Raw genomic sequence first — 23223 nt, 5'->3', positions numbered from 1 at the left:
ATATATATCTCCTCTCACATACTTCATATTATTTGTGGAATACTTACGATAGCTAATACAGTGTAAATACTGTGCCAATAGTTGCTTGTATCAAGTTAAGAAATAATAAATTCTGTACACGTTTGATACAATAAAACCAACAAAGCAAAAAAGGAAAAAAAAAGAAAAGAAAACAAGAAATTGAAAAAAAGCCAGGAAATACCACACACCTTTTAATAATAACCCTTTAATATCAATAAATTCCATTTCCCAGTGATATACCTATACTAGCAGACTGGACTGAAAAACAGGACCATGTTTTTGCTCCTTCCAAAAAACACTCCTTACCATGAGTGATAGACAGCACCCCTAATATAAATGGAAGAAGAAAGATATTCCAAGGAAATGGAGCCAAGAAAAAAGTAGGCATATTTATTGTAATATTAGATAAAATAGACTTCTAGTCATAACTAGCCAGAACAGATAAGGAAAATTGCTTCATATTAAAGGAATAATCCACCAAGAGGATACTAAAATTTTAGACTTATACTCAACAACAACAACAACACACTGCTAGGTCTAAAATCATAGATTAACTCCTACTTGGTGATTGCAGTTCTCTATTCTCACCAATAGGTGATCTGAATAAAATCTAAAGAGAAACATCACATATATAGTAATTGTTTAAATAGATAAAATAGTCACTTACATCTACAGAACATCATAGACAATCACTGAAGAATACTTATCTTCTTCAGTAGTCTCTAGAAATTTCTCTCATATCAACCACATGTATGACACAAAGAAAGTCTCAACAAATATTGGAACAATGAAATAACATCCTATGTTCTATCAGACTATATGGGGGAAAAGGCTAGCTATAATACTCAATAGAAACTAGAAAATGCAAAAACTCATGTAGATGAAACATCATATTTCTGAATAATAGCTAGGTCAAGGAAGAAATCAAGAAAATTAAAACTTTTTTGAATTAAATTAAAATAAAAGCACAATATAACAAAATTTATGTGACACAAAGGCAGCCCTATGAAGAAAGTTTATTATAGTTAGTGCCTAACATGAAAAAAATCAGGAATGTTTATAGTATTGGCTCATCTTTAGTTCATTTATTGCTTCATGGTTGAAGATGTGATCTCTCAGACTCCTGCTCTAGCTCCAATCTCCCATGTCTCCTCCAATAGACATTCCCTCTATAATGGTAAGCCAAAATAAACTTTCTTACATTCAAAAAATATAGAAATCTGAAATTAATAAATTAGTGATGTACCTGAAGACTTTGTAGAAACAAAATCAACCTCCATAAACAGTCAATAGGAAGTGGCAATCAAATTCATTGTTGAAATTAATGACCACCAGTAAACAAAAATAGTTAATGGAATGAAGACTTAATTCATTGAAAAGATTAAAAATATTGATACACCTTTAACCAAACTAGCCAAAAAAGTATCAAGAATAAACTCTAAGGTCAAAGAAGAAACAGTAGTTATTTAGGAAATTTAGAGAATAATAAAGACATAATTTAATATCTTATTTCACTCAACTGGATAAATCTAAAATAAGTTGTTGAATTTCTGGATGTACATGGCTTCTGAAATGTAAATCAAGATGAAATAAACACTTTAAATTGATGTTTGGAATCCAACGATAGAGAAGCACTAAGTAAACATTTCCCAATTTAAAAAGTGCAGGACCAGATGGATTCAGTACATAATTCTACCAGATCTTCAAAGCACAAATACTCTTTAAGTTATTCCATAAAATAGAAAAAGAACACCTCCATATTCTTCTCACAAAACCAACATTTTCCCAATATCTACACAAAATAAACACTAAATAATAAATAGAAAGAATTATAAGGAATTTCCCTGGTTACCATAGATGTGAATTTCTTAGCAAAATCCTTGAAAATTGAATTAAGAAATGTATCTAAATGATCATTCACCATGATCAAAATTCGACTTGTCCCAGATATTCAAAGATGGTTTTACATATGCAAATCAATTAGGATAATCAGCATATACAAATATACTCAAGGATATAAACCACATGATCATATCCTTAGATGCAGGATATGTCCACTCTTATCTATGATGAAACTTCTTGCAATATTAGAGTAGGAAAACAAAAGGCGATAGAGGGAAGGTAACTAAGAAAAAAGGAAGTCAAAATTTCCTTGTTTATAGATGAAATGACTATATAAATAGATGTCTCTAAAGACTCTAACAGAAAACTCCTAGACCTGATAAATACATTCAGTAAGTAACAGTTTATAAAACTAACACACAAAAATCAGTACCCTTATTATATACCCAAAGCAAGCATGGTGAGACCTCTAGCAATGTTTAGTTGTTAGGAATTTCTTTGGATATCTTGGGTCTTTTTCATATTAAATTTGAGCTATTTTTCCATGTCTATGAAAATTGCATTGGAAGTTAAGTGGGTATTGCATTGAAAATATAAAATATTTTAGGTAGGTTGCCATTTCACAATATTAATCCTACCAATCCATAAACGTTAGGAGGTCCTTCCATCTTCTAGTGCCATCTTCAGTTTCTTCAGTGTCTAACATTTTCATTGCATGAATTTTTTTCCTTCAAGCTTTTTTTGATGCAATTTTGAATGATATTGTTTCACTGACTTCTACAGAGCAATAAAAATAAACAAAAAATTTGATGAATGGAATAGAATTGAGAACCTACATGTAAGCCCATACTCCTAAACTGACATTATTTTTGACTAGTAGTTCTAAAATACACATTAGAGAAAGGGAAGTATCTTCATCAAATATTGCTGGTCAAGCTGGATGGCCACATATAGAAGAATGAAACTGGGTGTTTATCTCTCAGCCTGCATAAAACACAACTCAAAATGGATTAAGGTGCTAAGTACAAGATCTGATACCCTGAATCTTATAGAGAAGATGCTATGGAGCACACTTGAAGTTATAGGTCGGTAAAGAGCTTTGTGAGTAGTACCAATTGAGTCTATATTCTTTGATGATCAAAAATTAGATATATCTGAAATATTTACACTTACTTTGGCTGTAAACTTTCTTTATTTATCTGACATAAATGAGTTACAAAATATTTTAGTGATGATGTTGTTTTGACATGACTATAATATGTCCTCCTAAAGTGACTATTATCAGTGAATTTCATTTGAATAAATTCATTATAGTCTGCTTACTATAATGAATTCATAATTGAGTTATGTATTTGCTTTTACTTTTATTGAAAATAGATTTTATTTTTATTCAATATATTCTGATTTCATGAATCTTTAAAATTTTCAGCAAGCTAATTATATGAGCAGTATTATCATTTAGATAAAGCTATAACTTTCTCTAGAAATCGATTGTGATTGCTAATAATTTTCAGTATTCTAATAAATTATCTTTCTATCAGGAAATGATATAAACTGATAAATGACTTAGAGTAAGCAATATGATAGAGACACATTTTACCACTGTGGGGGTAGCCAGCCAACAACGATTGGATGCCTAGTCATTGTTTATTTGTACTCATTTAGAAATGTCCATGAGTGAAGAGTGAATGAATAGTAACTGATTAAAAATTTACATGTATATACATGCACACATGTTATAATTCCAAACAACTAAACAATCATCTCAGGTCTGTAATTTGAGCAGGATTCCTAGGAAGAGTCCTTCTCTATTCCATGCAGTGTCAACTGGTCTTTCATGTAATCCTGGAAGCAGAGAATCAGGAACCACCAAGTCTTACTCAGCATCTACTACTTGATCGTGGTTGTCAGCTGGACCCTTGCTGAGGATGTCATCTGGATACTGCTTTAAGTATTCACAGCATAGTGCCTAGATTCTAAAAGATCGGGTTAAAGAGAGCAAAGCAAGGCATGTAAGAGTTTTGTCTTTGCCTTGGAGGTTGCATGGGATCATCCCTGTCATGCTCTATTGGTTAAAGCACGTACAAAGCCTGTTCGATTTTAGACATAAAACCTGTCATATAAAATAGGAGGAATCTTAAGGCCACACTGTAAAAGGAGCATGTTGGATTAGATGTATTCAATCCTTTTGTATGTTATGTGACACAACTTTGTTTAATTAAATGTTTAAATTTAATTTAATGTTTAAGTTTTAATCATACTCTGTACTTCTGGTCACTAACTTTAGAAAATACTTTTTTTCAAACATATTCACCTTGTCACTAAGATGCCATCTGACAGAACAACAGAGATTACTCATGTCCTATAATATTGCTTACATATAATTAGTAAGTTTCTAAAGTGGCACAAACAATGCTTTGTATGAACATTGCTGAAGAATGTCTGTTACAAAGAGGAGAGCTCATCCAATCAATATTGCATAAAGGATGATATTGAAATTTGACAGTGTTTTCTAGTTGTTTCAAAAATTCTTGTGCTGTTCAGCTTTATAATAGCTTCAGTATTACTGATTATGCAGGCCAGAATACAGGTGCTCTAGGATAATTTTTAGAGGTTAGGATTTATTTTCTCTGATGCAGGGATTGTGCATTAATGGTTTATTCACTTATGCTCTCCAAGCTCATTCAGCCTCTTCCTACTATACTGCATTGCATGATATCTTATTACACATTACAATATATATATATATATATATATAATATATATAATATATATATATGTATGTATGTAATGGTTGCTTGTAACTTCAGGTAGCAAGTTTCTTCAGTGGTAAACTGTTAGAAAAGATGCACCCTTAAACATCTTTCTTCTACCACATGATAAACACATGTTAAAACCATGTTGAGAGATAGCATGGAAACTTAAATGCTTAAATGGTGTTAATCCCTTTCAACTATACTTTTCTTAAAAGAAAAAAAGTTATCCCATGAAAATGATGGAACTTCACTTTATTAACCTCAATTACCTGAAAAAAAATTTATTGAGGTTTAGATCAGAATAAGCAGATATATTCTTATGTTTAGTTCTACATACGCTGCTTTACCATTCTGTGAGATTATTTCAATGTTCTGCTCCTTTTTTTTAAAGAGTAACTTTAGATATTTCTTTGTTTTTAAAGTAGCACAAAACCTTGAGATGATATGCACACGTTAGCTCTCCCCATCCTAGAAACGGGAAGGAGCTGGCCACACAATCTCAGAATCCAGGGTAACATGTATGGGTTTGTTATACATGCTTAAGAATGTTACTGGATCCAAGAATTCATCAGCTTTACATAAGTACTGGATAGTTTGTTCTGGGAGGAGGAGGTCAGGGGCAATTTGGTGCAAGTTGTCACCTGGCCCTTTCATACCCACTTTGATAGTCTTAAAAAGGTGCAGTGACAGTTTGTGAGTCATGGTGAGAAAATCTGTGGTGACTTCTGCTAGAGACTGTGACTGTGTCACATCTTCTAAATACAAAACAGGGACTTTGATGACAGAAATGTGCCACTGCATGAAGAGCCGCGTGGGGATGTTATGAGAAGCAACTATAATTTTCATGTTGTAGATCATAAATTCATTTTCTTCCTTCTCATGGGCAACATAATCTAAAAGGATTCGGAAAAATGTGCCATTGGAGGTCTCCATGATGTGCAGGAAGGTACTTGAGTATATGAGCAATATTCCTGTAACCGCTTCTCCTAAGTGATGTTTCAGAATTGACTGAAACAGTTGCTCATAATATTCAGAAATCTCCTTTTTCTCTACATTTTCTTGTATGTGGCCCACAAGAAACATCCTGTGAAGGAGGAATTTCTTTAGCTGTAGCCTGTGCTTCTCTTCTTGAAGGTGCATGTAATTGATTCGAGGAACTTTGGGCATTAGAAGAGGATCCACGTGATAATGCTTTTTGCTGCCCTTCCGAGTATGGACCATGAAAGACATGATGAGTCTTATTTCTTCTAGATGATTAAAGTCTCACTGGTGATGAACTCTTTATTTTTATTTCTTCTAACAAAACAACAAACAAACATGCAGGCGTTAACTGGCAGGTGTTAATGAGTAGCAATATCTCTACTCAGTGCTACAATGTCTTTGAAATGGATATGCAAAGGAGATTGGAAGTACAGTGATGGTTTCTGAGTTCACAGCAAAATAACTATCATGCTCTAGGAAAAGCTCTCTTTGTGTAATGGTAACTACACATTATACTTGAGGCTTTTTAAATGGTATTTTCATGCTAAGTAATTTATCTAACATTTAAAATAAATTTAACTAGCTTGTAAAATAAAACTAAATCAGGTGTACTCAACATTTACTATCAATACTAAAAGTCAATAATCTTTCATTAATAATAACAGTACACTTTTGAGAGAAAAAGTTAGTTGTTTTGTTTATCCTTCCATCAATAAATCTCTTCTTTTTGCTGTTTTATTAATGTTGAAATAAAAGCAAGTTCTCTCCTTTGACTTAATTTTGTGTCCCAGCCCCACTCGCAGGCCACCTTAACTTTCTTCACATGCTGTGTACATTTATTTACCTGTCTTTGAGGTCCTCTTGGCTTGACCTCTGTCATGCCTCCAACTGCCAGTACCCTGATCCCTCAACTGTCCTATCTGGGGTTCTAAACCCATAGGTCATGAAAGGAGTTAGAATGTCTTTGGTATCAAAGAGCCAGAGTGCCATAGATTACTTTAATGAGAGTATCTCAACAAACACCTCTGCAGCAACCTCTGGGTTATGGGAAATGATGGCTTCTCTTTCAGCATGCCTTTTGTTCTTTCTGGTTTTGTATTTTGTTTGTTTTTGACACCTATCCTTGCCTATCTTTCAGACATGTGGCAGATATGAGTACCTTCTTTTATGTCTCAGCTATGGTGGTAGAGCTAGTACCTATAGTTCACTTACATACTAGTTAAAGAATGGAAGAATATATATCTGAATTAGTCTAGTAATGGATCTGTTACAAAAATGTTTTACAACACCACTTGGGCTACTTGATGTGAATTTAAGTTAATTTTTAGAATTGAAAATAAAGTCACCTTTTAATATTATACTCACATGAGCTCTAAACAATAATTTTAATGTGACAAGGCTAGAAAATACTTCTATTTAATTAAAAAAAATGAACCTGAGAGAACTTTTTTTTTTCTCCCGAGATTTTCATTATTCAAACTAATGATCTGGTTTTAATAATTTGCAGTGATAAATTATTCCAGAAAGTGAAGGCTGAGAGGTGATTTAATAAATCTTTAATTGTGTGATACATAACAATCAACCATCATTCCTCACTCACTGTGATTCACCTCAGCACTCACTGAGTCTCCCCCAAGGTGTTCACTTAGTCAATGCCTTATCTGGGGCTGTTATTCTCTCCATTCCCCTTATTTCTTGTGTAACAGGACAGTTTCGACCACAGTCTCCAACAGCTCCCCTTTCTTCCCTGGTTTCTGGGAACTGGATGCCCCTAATTTTTTCTCCCAGATCTCTTATTGGTGAGTATAATTCTTTTGACATCAAGCTCTGGACAATGCTTATTTTCATAACAATAATTTATTATTATAAAGATATCATTTTCATATGCTGTCATCATAAAGACCTTACACCCTGCTTCCTTGCACTAGCTCAGCAGCCTCTGTATTTGCTTTTATGGGGATATCAGAAAGGTCCTGGATAATACTCCTGCCTCCTGATTGCATAATTGATGCAGTACATTGATCCCTCTGAGCTCATCTATGGATTGGGAATCATTTTGTTCAAAAGCTGACCGAAAAAACTGAGTCCATGCAAATATCTCTTTGCAGAAAACTCTTACATCATTTCCTCTAGTCACTTATGACTCTTCTTTCCATAGATGTTAAATCTATTCTTAAAATTTAGATACCAAGATTATAAATATTTTTTTTGCTAAGTTCTTTTTCTTTGAAAAAATTGTCAGGTGCCAAATGGTCAGGCCCCTGAAAACATACACAGAGGTAACATTATACAGACCTAATAGGTTATATTTACGAGTATATATGTATATACATATATACATGCAATTACAGTTAGTGCCAAAATAGGTCATGAATTTGAAGATCAGCTGGAAGTATATATGGGTAGGTTGAGAAGGAGAAAAGTTAAGGGGGAAATATAACTATATTAAAACCTTAAAAATAAAGTACCTTGAAATAATGAAAAAAACTTCCTTACTAATATCTCGATTACTTTTTTGTCTATTAGTTTATAGATCAAAACCATTTTTTTTGTCTTCTTATATTTCTTAAAAGTTAATGCAAAATTATATTCCTTACCTTATTTTTTTTTTTTTGGTTTTTTGAGACAGGGTTTTTCTGTGGCTTCGAGGCTGTTCTGGAACTAGCTCTTGTAGACCAGGCTGGTCTCGAACTCACAGAGATCCACCTGCCTCTGCCTCCCGAGTGGTGGCGATTAAAAGCGTGCGCCACCAACGCCAGGCTCCTTACCTTATTTTTTAAATTAGCTGTTATTAAAATTAAAAAAATCAGTTTACATATCAATCTCAGTTCCCTCTCCCGCTCTTCCCCCCTCTATCTCTCCATCCCATCCCCATCCACTCCCCAGACAGTGTGAGGCCTCCCATGGGGATCATCAGAGTCTGTCACATTGTTTAGGGCAGGACCCAGGCCCTCCACTGTGTATCTAGGCTGAGAGAGCATCCTTCCATATGGAATGAGCTCCAAAAGCCCATTCATGCAATAGGGATAAATACTGCCAGTGGCTGCATAGATTTCCCAAGCCCCCCAACTGACACCCATGTTCAGGGGTCCTGGTTCGGGTTTTTAAAAATTCATAGTTTGCTGAAGGTGGTGGCTCATGCCTTTAATCCAAGAATGTGGAGGTAGAGCAGTTGCATGAATCTTTGAGTTTGAGGCAAGCCTGGTCTACAAATCGAGTTCTGGGGCAGCCAGGGCTACATAGGGAAACCTTGTCCTGAACCCCCCCCAAAAAATAGTTATTTCCAAATGCATTTGAAATTCTTGATTTCCACTGCCTCGTTCATATTCCTCTAGATTTCACCACCACAAATATCAATCTCAGGGTAATAAATGTAAGGCTGTATGATAATTTATAGTTATGTTTATATTTCACAATGATTTTTACAGAGTTCTTGATGCTACTTGAATACTAGAAAAGGAAGACTACATTGGATTGGTGCAGAACCATCTGTGACATTTTTACCAAACTCCAGTGTTGAATTAAACTAGAGTGAACATAGGGGTGTGTAACAGAATGGCTTCTACCTAATGCTGGTACTGCTCTTTGTCGCCAGGATCTTAAAGTGCATCTTTGCTACCAAGGATTCCTTTCTGAATCCACAAAGACAAACAAATATTTTACATGATTCTTTTTTCATCAGGCATTCTTTGTTTAGAGCACAATATCCTTCCAAGGGCCAGTCTTCAAAAGAAGGTTAACTATAGGATTATTATTCTGCCTTACATTTTTTCTGTCATTCATGTATCTTTTCTGATCATAGTATGTGCTCAAAAAGAGCAAATGAGAAGAGAAGATAACCTGCACATGGGCTTTGAATGAGGTTTTTACTCCCTTACCACATTGCCACCATCTTTTGGGGATCCATAAATCTTGTAAATAATCAAAAGTATATGTAAGTTCTTGTCTTCACCCCGTCTTTACTTTCTTCCCATAAGGCCTGGCTACTGTGCATTACTTAAGCTGAACTGCTTTCTTAAAGTTTCTGTTTCTATTGGCATTACAGCCTGATAGTCTCCATTGCTTCTCTGATGAATGCAAGCTCTTCTTGAGATTCTATGTGCCTTTCTCCTTCATAGTCCTATAAAAAGGAGTTCAATGGTGATCTCCTCCTTCCCAATGTGTGGATTTTTCACCCTTCTCTTTCACATATCTTTTTATTTCTAGTATAAACCTAATAGAAAAATGATATTTCACCATTTTAAATAGGTAATATTTCAACTAAACCAGTCATGTTTCAAAACATACTAATCTCTGAACAAAGCCTAATTGGTGTCAGATTTAAAAACATGAATAACCATTTATTTAATTTAAAAAATATCTGACTGTGACAACTTTGCATAGCTTAATTTAATGCATCTAAAACAACAGTTTTGCTACCCCGGAGGTTTTCATAGTTTGATTCTATTTCCATAGTGTATTTTTCCTGTTTCTCAGATGTTAGTTACATTGCCCACCTGAATTATAGTATTATTGCCACATGACTATCTAAAATGTAAAAGTGGTATTTATCCTGTTTTCTTGTTTGTTGTCAGTTATTCTAAGATGTCATCAGTAAAGAGAGGGACAACATTGGGTTTGAACAATTTCTTATTGATTAGAATGTATAACTACAGTTGCAAACTTTTTAGTGGACAATCATTATCTGAAGTTCCAAGCACCACAATCCTTGTTATCCATGTTTGATGGTGACTCCAACAGTATTATCTGTACAGACCTGGTTTAAGAGACATTTTGCCTTATTTTATCCAGAGTGCTCGAGTTAGAGCAGCTGCCCAAGGTCAAGTTTCAAACACTTATGAACAAATAGGAACTTGTGGTATTACTCCTTTCCAGTTATTCTACTTATACAGTCTATTATTTCATACCAGCTTCTTATGACATATATCCAACAGTACACCTTGTGATTTCTTACAGACTTCATACTCTGAGTTTGTTCTTTAATATAAACTCCCAAATATCATTTGTCTGTGTAGGACACATAGGCCAAAGATAGAGAAAATTAAATGTCATTAATAGCCTGCAGCAGTTACCTTTTCAAATGTTTCTTTAATATTTATAATAAACCCTCTTAGAGTGTTTATTGTGAGAGACATACTATTATATGTCTACTGTAGGTAGTTGGACATTCTTTTCACAGTTTATAGAGGAATATGTTAAAATGGGAAACAGTTAAATAATTTACACATTTTTCAAGGCCACCCTTATCAGTTTCCGTGTCATGCTTATGTTAAAGCCATATCCACCCCACTAATGCTGTTGATAGGGACATGGATCAGCTCCGCACAGAACAGAGAACCTCATCATAGCAATGTCTATTGCGAAGGCATGGCAATCTCCTGGAATTCTCCACTATCAGGTTCAGTACCTGTTTTAACCAGCAGACCATAGCCCTTAACAAGTTGTCAGTTTGGCTCAATACAGTGCATTAGGTGTCTATTGTTGCTTGCTGGATGGTTACTTAAGAAGACAGAGATCCTATAGCACCAGGATAAAATAAATGTAATAGAAATACCTGCATAATAACTGTGATTCAACAAAATTATCCTACTCTAGTTAGCTGGTCATTTATCTCAGATTCATTGCCAGGTTGAGCACTATGGAAAATGTAAAAACATACACACTTCCTACTTTAGGGGAGTAATGTCTAGTAGAGATAGTGAAATGTTCATGAGTCTCAGATGTTCTTAAAAAGTCAGGTAGGTAGAGAATGATGACCACTACTTTAGGAACATTGAAATAGAAAGGATAGCTGGGTTTTCCTAGTGACAGAATTCTTCCATTGGCATCGTCTTAAGGGAAGAAGGCTTTCATAGTTAAAGTTCTATGGCTGTGAAAAGACAGCATAACCAAAGAAACTTACAAATATAAGCATTTAATTGGGGGCTTGCTAACAGTTTCAGAGGGTGAGTCCATGGCAGGAAGCATGACAGCAAGCAGACATGTATGGTGCTGCAGCAGTAGCTCAGAGCTTATGCTTGATCCAGAAGCAGGAAAAGGAGAGATGGAAAGAATGGGCCTGTATTGGGTTTTTTAAACCTTGAAGCCTATCCCCAGTTACACACACCTCCAAGAAGGCCATACCTAATTCTTCCAAAATCATCTACCAACTGGGACCCAACTCTTCAAATATATGTGATTTATGAGGGCAATTCTGATTTAAACCACCACAGGGTTTTGGAGTGCTTTGAGAATATCTCTTGAATTTATGCTTTTAGAATAAATGTGAATAACTAGAGTTTATTCCCCAGAGAATACTAGATATACTTTAACTATTAACTTGTGCTTCAGATTAGAGAAAAGGGGGACTATTTCCTTTACATTCTTTATTGTTTCAACAGAAGTGAATCACCAATTTAACAGAATAAATAGTCTAAGTAAGTAGCTAACATTTGGGTAAAGCCTTCCACTATTAAGCTCATATTCTTGTCAGACTAAGTAGACAGTTTCATGGGACACACCGGAATGAAATTTCTTAGCAAATCACTAGAGTTAAAGCTTTGCCAATAAATATTGTCTTACTGCTTTATTTAGCATGTTATACTTTCTTCCCTCTCTCTCTCCCTCCCTTCATCTCTCCTTCCATCCATTCCTTGCTGCCTGATTGCCTTCCTTCTTTCCTTTTTCTTCCAAAAACAGTATAAAATAGTCATTCGAAGTTATTTGTCAAAGAAAACACAGGGATACTTTTTAAAATCAAATACTTAATATTTGTCTACTGTCTGCTTATATTCTCACATAAAATTTTAATGTAGTTAATGGATCTGAAGGTCCCATAATTAATCAACATCGGAGTGAAGTATCATGGTAAATGATATAAACAATGGACATTGAAAGATCAGAGTCCTGGAACATGCCTCAAGGATAAGCATTTAGGTAGGCATCAGTGACTATGTGGCATGAGTAATGATGATAAGATCACAGAACAAAGGGGGAGATACAAAATTCGAAGTGTACCTTGTGCATGTTGAGTTATGAAATGAGGCACCTCTTTAAAAAATGGCAACAGTCTGTTATGACAGCTACAATAATCTACAAGCTGTAGGATCTCCTGGCTTGGTAAATGTTGGGATCCCAGTCACTATCACTAAAATGTGTGACTTACTATGTTTAAAGTGAAGCCCATGCCATAGTTTAGAGGTGGAGCATCCTCTTGGTTTTCCTGGTCTACAATCTGTGGTATTTTGTGAATGGTGAAATATTTCAAGGGGGGGTTACTTTTTGTTAAAAGTGATCATAGAACCCTGGCATTCGTTCAACTTCATTCTTTGCTGGCTGCCCTGGCGTGAGTCTTTATTCTTCCACTATATATTCCAGTCTCAGCTGAGTGCTGGTCTGCTACAGGAATCAAGGCAACTGAGCCAGATGACCACAAACCGACACCTTTAAACTGTGAGACAAACAAACCTTGTTTCTTTGTGTATTTTCTTACCCTAACAGGAATCTTATCCTCATAACCCATTAATTTGTGTTTGGCCAACATCCTTCCAGTCTTTAGACATAATTTACTTTAAGAGAGAAGAGGCTAACTACAAGTGTTGTAAACCTGGTGTGTCTTTCAATATGTGGTGAGGAGCTGCTTTAAAACTTAGTTCTACATTCAGTCCTAAGTGGGAAACTTTCATCAAACCCCTGCCCTCGGGGATCGGTGAAATTTGCAGAAGATCAGGTAGAAAGATTGCAAGGGCCAGGGGATGGAGGACATGAAGGAAACAAAAAGTTTAGACACAGAAAGACTGATGCACACATGAACTCACCAAGATTGTGGCAGCACTTAAAGGGCCCATATAGGTCTAAGCCAGATGTGGTCCCAAGGCTGTGAGGGGAAGTGGAAGAAACCCACCCCTAATCAAGAAGCTGTCACCAACTCTCAAATGCTCATTGAAGAAAAATTAGTTTTCTACAACGGAGTGCCTCTGGGTATTCAAACCAACTGAAGGGCAGTAGATGGCCAACAGAAAAAGAACTTAGAGAACTGAGTGGTATTTTGGGAAGTTTTTTTGTTTCATAATGCCTTGGCTAGGCTTCTTTTTTTCTTTCACTTACAGGTCTTTTGCTTGTATATTACAGTGTCTGATTTGTGTTAAGGTCTCGCTCTAGCTGAAAGTAAGTGTAGCCAGGAGGTAAGTTGTTGGTCTGGGTTATGGAATAACTGGAAATAGAGAGTGGGAAAGAAGAGAAAGGTAAGTCAGAAGGAGTTTGTAGAGACTAAAATGCCACTCTGAGAGTTTGGATTTTATCTTCTCAATGAAAACAATTGAGTATGTGTAATTTATACCTACTTTCAGAAGTTGTCTCTAGAAAGAAAAAAAGTTGGAGGTGGGTAATACTAGAAGCACTCAGAACCCTTTGTAGTTGGCAACTGAAAGTTTTATCTTTAGGTAGTTACATAATAAATTGACTTAACTTTTCCAGAAAGTAATTTGACAATTTTAATTATCAGTTAATTTTTTCTACTTTTTGGACAAGTAGTGGGTACTCTAGGCACTTATAATAAAGAAGAGAAACCACTAATAACTGCTGTAATAGAATGACAAGTGGTATTTTATTGCTGTTGGCATGGGCGAATTCACACATAAGTGTAGATGGGAATGTGAGGATTCTGAGCTTGTGATGGACACTTAACGCTTGTTTGCACTGAGGGAAGAACTGAGTACATGGGAAGCCATGACGTTCAAATGGTGGTAAAAGCATCCGTGGAACACGTACATTGAAGAAGCAGAGAAAGAGCCAACAAGATAGCAGAAATACAGAGAAAATCAAAGGAGGTTCTGAAGGTCAATACAGAACAGAGATTTCAAAGAAAGGGGTAAAGTATGTAAGGTTTGCCATCCAGGACCTTTATATGCCATCAATTTCAACTTTTCTGGGTCATTTCAAAGAAAACAGTTTTCAAAGTAAATGGCTCAGAGGAGTCAAAACAGTTAAGTGAATCACAGTAGAGTGAGTGGTCAGGGGAGGGGTGCTTCTCTCAGGCATCTGTCAGAAAGAAGGATGCAAAGGTTTGGATAGCAAATTGTAGAGGAGGAAGATGGCAAGGTTTGTATGAAGTAAAGATCCCAGGCTCCTCTATACTGAAAACAAGTGTTCTAGTTCCTACCCAGACTGCTTTTGTGTTTTGTGGAAAAGGTGGAATCTAAATCCAGAATACATTATATGCCTGAAAATATCTTAAGGTAACATGCTGTACTGCCATCTTCTAGACTGTAAATAACACCAAACTGAATTATATCCATGTTTCCTTTATTATCTCGTTTGTTTTCTGTTTCTGTGGCAGACAGTACATAGTTATTGGCAATATACTTGTTGCACTTTGTATCAGGTGACCTAATCACAGGTAATTTTCATTTACTTTACTGTGACATAAAGTCCTTGAGGGGCCTTGATGTTCTATAAATCCAAAAGGGAGTAGCCATGGAGTAGCATCTTTGGAATTCTAATATGAATATCTACTATGTATATTATTGATTATGGCAAATCACCTTCAAGTAAGGGAACATATTTTTACAGCTTGCTTCTGGTTAGTCTTTCTTTAATTGCTGCATGATGTGGAGAAAATTGAGCTACTTTACTTTTTGATTTGGAAGGAGCTGAGCACCAATATGTAGCACACCCCACAGTTAAGGAAAATGCAGCCCAAGGAAGCTAGTGCCCTTATACCCCAAGTTTATCTTATGAAAGAGGTGACAAAATATTTACATGGAAGACTCAACAGCACGTGATGCCTCTCACTAGAGTACTTTGCAAGACAGATGATAGATGTGTCGCTGACAACACAGTGCCAGGACTTTTCCAAGATTAATCATTTAAATCTGAATGTTGTAGTACTCAGGACACACACACACTAAATGTTATTTTTAGGAAAAGAAGTAATATCAGGTTTCACATGCTTGGTGGTGAGTAGCTTAATGGATATTTTGGGGTTATTTGGCAAGGTTCAAAAAACTTATAGCCTTTTTTGAAAAGACTATAAGAAATATCTACTAAAATATTATTATATCCTGACCATAAAATGAAAATTTTTATTAGAATTTAGATTTTGAACAATTATGTGTTTAAAGAGCAATGTTTATGAAACTCTATGTAACTATGTTATTTTTACTTTATGCAATTAGGAGAACAGTAAAAGGAACATGAAATATTTGTATAGTTCTACTCTGCTCTAGATTCCTAAACAGTTTCCCCCTAGTTTATTTAACAATGATTGTTATCCTGAAGCTGTTCTCATCCACACTAAATTCAAAGGCATATTCCCTTTCAAAATCAGGGATGCAATGCATATTTTCAGAAACTAAGTCTACTAACATTAGCAACAATATGGACACACAAAAACTTAATGTTATAGTGGATCACACTCTTGTTGAATATATATCCTTAAAAGGACAACCTTATTTCGGGGGCAGGCGGGTATTTATTTTTGAAAATAACATCATAGAATGAGGCAAGATAGGGACGGTTCTGTTAAGTCCAGAGTGTGGGTTGCTCTGGGTGATGAGCACCTCCACGGTGGAGAGGGAGGCATTTGTCCTCCATCATCTTGCATTTCAGGCCTGGGCTGGGGCTGCATAAATAGCCATGTGGTGCATGCCACTTCTTTTACTCTGTTTCTTTGTCTCAATAAAACAGAGACCCTCTCCCCTTTGCAGAGGCTACAATTGGCCTCTTGGAAATCACTTCAAAATGGATTTCTGTTTCGCATGAGATTTTCTAAGCAAAGTAGTCTTGTCCACTACGTGCCTGTGTTCTAATATCTAATTACATTGTGCTTCATTTAACTGTGGGAGATTTTAATAACCCATTTTATAGCTAGTGTTTGAACTAACTAAGGACTTAACTCCTAGCCCAATGACCTAGTTAGCAAAATATAATCTCCATTTTACATTCTTTATTTTTTGTTTTTATTTCACTGTGTAACTTCTACTATTTAATTATGGCATACCAGAGAAATCCACAATCAGACAAAGCAAATAAAGACACACCTATCAATACAAAATTCTCCAATCCATCTTAGCTTTAGGGTCAAATATTAATTTGGGGTTAAATTTAATTCAATTTTTAGACTCTTTAGAATCATCAGCTTTCAATCAAGCCATTACACACACACACACACACACACACACACACACACACACACACACACACACTTATTCAAGTACCTTGCTGAAGCAAGAAAACAGTGTCTGATTCCTAGATTACAGTCAAATGGAAGTGTCCTGATGTGGAACTAGGAGCAGAATCCAAACCCACATCCTTTCTGAGAACAGCAGGTTCATTTACTTCTGACTCATCTCTCTAGCCACATTGTATATTAATTTACTTTCTGTGGTGACAGTTTCAGTTTCTTAAAATGTGCACTAAGTCCTTTCATGACACACGAAATGCTTCATATACTGCTCAAAGTACTGTTCCTATTTGCTAAGGACTTATGGACTTATGCAAATTTCTCTCTCTCTCTCTCTCTCTCTCTCTCTCTCTCTCTCTCTCTCTCTCTCTCACACACACACACACACACACACACACACACACACACACACACTCTTCTGGAATTTTTCTACTGTAAGTCACAGCACAGTAGAAGGAAACAGTTTTCAACTTTGATTTCTGACCAAACTGATTATCTGCCTTGGATCCCAGGCTCTTAGGCTATAGGAGGTGATGCTTGGGAAGTTGTAGAGGTTAGGGTCAAGGGTGCGATTTGTGTTTAGTGAATCATTATTAGATGGTAAATTTGCTTCCAGTGATCTATTTTGGAGCCAAGCAAGTTTTACATTTTTTATGAGGTTATTTCCTAAGACCAGTGTCTTGAAAAAGCAAGAAACCTTGGCTATGTTTTCTGCTGCTGAATTCCGGCGTGGGTCTCTGGCCTCTTGAATAACTTCCATGGTTTCAAAAAGAGACTTGTTGTTGTTTTTGATTTTGTTTTGTTTGTTTGTGTTTTGGCTTTTTAAATAAAGAATTGATACTTTTTGAACTATGCACGATTTTATGCTTTTATAGTCTTTAAAAGGTCAGTTCAAGGGAAGAAATCTTTTTAAGGAAAACAAGATTATAGTTATACTCTTCAAATTCTGGAAAGCAAATCTGGCTGTTGTCATTCTCTCTTGTTACTAAATTATGTGACATAATTTGTTACCACATGTTATAGTTAAGAAGTTTTCTGATACTGTTTAAAGACAAGTAACAAAATGTTTATGTCAGAAAACCCTCAAAGAAGATGAAGATCATACCAGCAGGTGAGAGAAGATAGAATAAAATTCAAGTGGAGTTTTCCTGTTGAGAATCTCCAGATTCAGTCTCTTTTGTGGTGTGTACTGAGGGAGGAGAGACTGGTTTCTGTGAACATTTCATGATTGTGTACAGGGAGAGTTGCTGAGGCAGGAGCTGGAAAATAATCAGCACCTGTGAAGCCAGCACCTATTTATCTTAAATTAATCATTTTTCCTGAACAGGCAGATGATAATCCTGGGGCTGATGCCAATGTCTTTTTATTGACGACACAGATAAAACCACAGATTTGCTGTTTCTGTGTTTCAAGAGAAGTTATGTGGTGTGAAAGATCTCAGGATGTAGCTCTTTTATCATTATAGATTGCTTGTTAGATTTTTTCAATTTTGGGGATTGAAATCAGTAAATAATTATTCAGAAATAAATCACTGGCTATATTAAGCCCATTTCACCTTTCTACCAGCAAGGTGTGAGTAAAGGATTCCAAATAGAATAATTTTTCTTCATCATTATTAAACTCTGTGCTTGATAGAATTCTTACAATTGGAGTAAGAAAAATCTCCAATGTTGTAGCACTCTCTAGGTAAAATGTCCTTGGTGTTAGTGCAGTGTAGAGGATGAAGAGCAGCATGGTGGCCATGATACAGCCATCCCCAGGGGACATACCATAGGAGGTTCCATTGAATTAGCACTTATTGCAGACTTTCTTTCCCTCTGCTGGAAGGAGAAGTGGTGGAATGAGAGAAAAAGAGAAAGATAGGAACCATGTATTTACATCCTAGGCTTTTCTAATAAGTATTATTATGCTTCCTGGTGTTGAGGATAGGATATAAGAATGCCATGACATCTTTTGACTTGCAAAGTGACATCTAGAAGTTTTAACCATCTTCTCACTCTTGTTTTTATCTGTACAATAAATGTGGAGACATGAATATGCTTGAGTAGAGAAACTTTAGACATTGGGAATATAAACTATATATGATATTCAGTTAATTTAATCAATATTCTATACATGTGGACATATATATATGTATATATATATATATATACTTTTGATATCTCTCTTCTCTCTCTCTATATATATATATATAGAGAGAGATAAACCAGATACCATATATATATATATTATATATATATTATATATATATATGGTTTATTTTCCCAGTGGAAGGGAAGAATCTAAATAGAAGTTAAATCTAAATGAAATAGTGTCCCAACCAGCTGGCTTTAATCCAGCAGTATACTTAGAATGATGAAAATCAACATATGTTTGACATTAGGTAAGGCTATATGCTTTGCCTATAGAGCTATAGGAGTGAGAATCCCAACTATTCCAAGTCATTAAGTTCCTATTCCAGACTAAGTATACAGAATGGGCTGTGTCCTGTAGCCCTGACTATAGCCTAAACTCAGTGCAATTGAAGTCCTGTGCCTACATGACAGCTAATCTGGCAACACCCACCATTTCCTTCCCAGAGAACAAGTTTTTTAACCTAAAAAGAGTTGTAATTTATAGGCTAAAGTTTTGAAAGAATAAGTTTTGGCATCGGTATCTTGATATTAAGAATACATTTGTGATACTTGGTATTTTAGTGCTATCTAGTGTGTTAAGAACTAGGAGAATGAGAATGGGAGAAGGGGAGGGGTGAGGATGACATGATGGCACTGGGAGGTTGAGTTGGGGGAAGAGCAAAAGAGAGCAAGATGAGACATAATATAATAGAGAAACACATTTTAGGTTTACAGAGAAATCAGGCACTAGGGAAAGGTCTGGAGAGCTACAAAGATGACACCAACTAACAATCTAAGCAACAGAGGAGAGACTACCTTAAATGCCCTCCTCTGATAATGAGATTGATGACTGACTTATATGCCATCCTAGAGCCTCATCCAGCAGATGGTGGGAGTAGAAGCAGACACCAACAACTAATCACCGAACTGAACTGGAATCCTTGCAGAGAAGGAGGACTGATGAGCAAAGGGGTCCAGACCAGGCTGGTAAAACCCACAGAAACAGCTGACCAGAACAAGAAAGAGCTCTTGGTCCCCAGACTGATAGCTGGGAAGCCAGTATGGGACTGATCCAGATCCCTTGAATTTTGGTGTCAGTGAGGAGACCTCAGAAATCTATGGGGCCCCCTGTAGTGGATCAGTACTTATCCCTAGCATAGGAATGGACTTTGGGAGCCCATTCCACACGGAGGCCGACTCCCTGAGCCTAGACACAAGAGGGTGGGCCTAGGCCCTATCCCAAAGGATATGACAGACTCTGAAGATCCACTAAGGAAGGCCTCACCCTCCCTGGGGAGCATAAAAGGTATGGGAAAGGTAGAGTGTTATTTGGGGGTGCAGAGGAGGAGGGGAGGGAGAGGAAACTGTGATTCACATGTAAAATAATCTTTCTAATTCAAATAAAAAATTTTTAAAAAGAAAACATGGCTCTCTGAACTAACAAATTAGCCTTTTAATTCCATCTTCAAATATGTGAGTGAGCAATCAAATTAGTTTTATTATTTAATGTTTTAAAACTTTCCAGATTTTTAAATAATGTTAGAATATTTAATATTTTTATCTATGTACAAATAATCAATTATTATCCATCTCACTGTCTTCCTGAAATATGAGCTTTTTAGATAAGTGATTTATTTTGAAATTTCTTGAATTTTTAAGAATTTCTAACATTTGTGCCATGGTAAATTAAACATTTCTGAGAAGGTATAATTAAAAATTTCAGTCTAATAATTTGTGAATTGGAAAACCTTGAGGGTTAATTAAGTTTTTTAAATTTAAAACTGTCATTAACATGCTATAAACTACATGAACCATTAAGAAAGTACCAGCCATGACATAAAAGCATTATGCTCACTAGTTGCATAGATATACAGATGAATTCATGATGAGCCAAACCCTGGCATTAGCCATTTTGAATTGTCTACATTTTTCTTTGTTAAAATAAACAACTGCATATGAATATTTTTAAATCTCATTTTTATTAATTCACTTCATAATTAGGATAATACACAGGTATTAGAATAATCCACACATAGAAAAATGTGTTCATTTGTAAGTGTTTGGATAATACTGCAAGGTGTTCCACAGAGAGATAAACTGTTTGCCTAATGGTTAAATTCTAAATGTATGAAACTTAAGGCCAAGTTACAGACATTACCCTCACCATGGTAACTGAGAACCACTCTTTTAGAAAGTTAGAATGAAAGGTTTCAAAAATTTAAAAAAGTGTTTTGTTATCAGCCATGTTTGAAAGTCAAATAAGAGATGATCTAATGTGAATTCCATGAAAAATCTATTACAGAAAACCCCGTGGGGCAGAATGCTGCATTTGTGTTGTTAATGATATCAGTTTGGAAACTCTGATGGTCACACACTGCATGGCATGCTTGGTGATACATTCAATTTCTCCCTTTCTCTTCAATGTAGTGGTGCAGTCATTTGTGGGAGCAACTAACAACAGGTGATAGTGCTGCCCCCTTCCTGAACTGAATAGAGTCTGCACTATAATAGTTGAATGTTCGAGAACTAGACAGTTACCCTCCCTTCGGAATCTAGGGAGGATCAAAATCCCTCAATTCCAAAAGCAATTCAGCTTTAGTCATGCCAGGAAATCCTTAATATTTTGTATAATATTTAAACTACATTGACTAGCTGCATTTAATATAGTTTATTATATAAACTGGTTAGGGAAGTTGCTATTAAAGAAACACAGGGAGGATATGTCACAATATATAAAGCAATAACCCTTGTGTGTTATTAGTAAGATTATAAAATGATGCAGGAATGGGAAACAACATGTAGGTTCTTCAAAACTGAAAATGGAATTGGCGTAAGATCAAGTAACCCCTGGGATATGTAAAAAACACTGAAAGTGAGGTTTCAAAGCAATGTTTGCTTGCTCAAATCCACAGCAATCCTAGTCACAGTAACAAAGTAATGAAAATAATGCAAATGCCCATTGATAGGTGCTTTGTGAATAAAATAAAGGATTTCATGTGTATCTTAAAAACAGATAGGAATTGTTTACATGGTCCAAGATTAGTTGACATTAAGAATAGCAGGGTAAAAAATAAGCCAGTCACAGAATGAGAAATAATGTTTGATTCCCTTTAATGAGGCATCTAAAATATGAAAATTATACATACAGAAAATAAAGGACAAATGAAGATTTGTCATCTAACAGGTACATAGTTGGAATTCTGCAAGACAGAACGATGATCTGTAGCTCTTTCACAGCAGTGACTGACTGTACACTATTGCTGTGTGCAATGGAAATAGTTAGGAAGGAAGATCTTATGCTCTGTTCCTTTAGCCACAATAAAAATGGCAACTTGATTGTGAAATGACATATTTCTGTACACATCAACAGCCAAGTGTAAAATTTCATATCATATCATCTCTTTTTACTGAAAGGTAAAGATGTTCATTCTCTCAAGATCCACATAACCTGATGTATTTTCTTGACTGCCATGAACTTTCTTAGAGACAGTAAATGGCTTATGTAATTGCTAAGATTGAGCAAGTGTTCTTTTTGTGTAATGATTTATGGTCATACATGCTGAAGAAAGATGGTGAATTGGTACTTATTTGATCTAAACTTCTTGGCATAGTCCATGTGCCATCAGACAGACTAGTGTTCAGGAATAGTCAAAAAGAAGATATCTCTGCAAGTGTGAAGATTTGATGTATTTCTTAGCTTTCAGGAATTATATAATATAAAGTTACTAAATGTAGCTTGGAAATCCTTTGTCAAATTAGTTGGGCTTTTCATAATTCTGCTAAAAAATTAGGGCATGTATCTTTATTTGTTTTGCTAAACACCAACAGCTTAGGAACTTTTATCTAACCGGGCTGAATTAACACAGGAAGGAATATAGCATCTTTGGGATAATATGTCATTTTATTTCTTTTTTTAATTTTTAAATATGTGATTCCCAAACCAGATGACCAGAGATTGATGATTCATCATTCAATAAATTGAAACTCACACCATCTCTAATGAGATATACCAGAAATATATTTTAGATGAGTAGAGACAATGTTATTTGAAATTAAGATTATTAAGAAATTTAGGACTTAGCAAAGGCTCTGTTATTTTGTTTTTACTTTTCCATCTCTAATCAATAACATACTTGGCTATGAAATATACAAATATACAAATATATACACTCATATATATATATATATGTACATTTTACTCACATTTTAGATTTTATAACATTATTTATTAATGTAACAGTGGAAATATTATGATATTTTAATATATTTCCACATGATGCATAGAGTAAGCCCTGCCTTCCTTTAGTATTTTCCCCTTCACTTGCCAACAATCATACTTTTTTATTTA

At 35.4% G+C, this 23223-nt stretch overlaps 2 protein-coding genes across 2 annotated transcripts in view; one reads left to right on the top strand and one right to left on the bottom strand.

Annotated features, from left to right (window-relative positions):
• The window catches only part of Znf804b (zinc finger protein 804B), a 489860-nt gene that overhangs the window by 28689 nt on the left and 437948 nt on the right, over nucleotides 1-23223 (top strand). The window lies entirely within an intron of this gene.
• Nucleotides 5088-5849, bottom strand: Tex47 (testis expressed 47). Its single transcript, XM_027391571.1, has one exon. The coding sequence runs from the start codon at nucleotides 5847-5849 to the stop codon at nucleotides 5088-5090; it is 762 nt and encodes a 253-aa protein (XP_027247372.1).

Source organism: Cricetulus griseus (assembly GCF_003668045.3).
Source record: "Cricetulus griseus strain 17A/GY chromosome 1 unlocalized genomic scaffold, alternate assembly CriGri-PICRH-1.0 chr1_0, whole genome shotgun sequence".
Taxonomy (NCBI): Eukaryota; Metazoa; Chordata; class Mammalia; order Rodentia; family Cricetidae; genus Cricetulus; species Cricetulus griseus.
The sequence above is the reverse complement of the archived record's forward strand: the minus strand, read 5'-3'. Positions and strand labels throughout refer to the sequence as shown.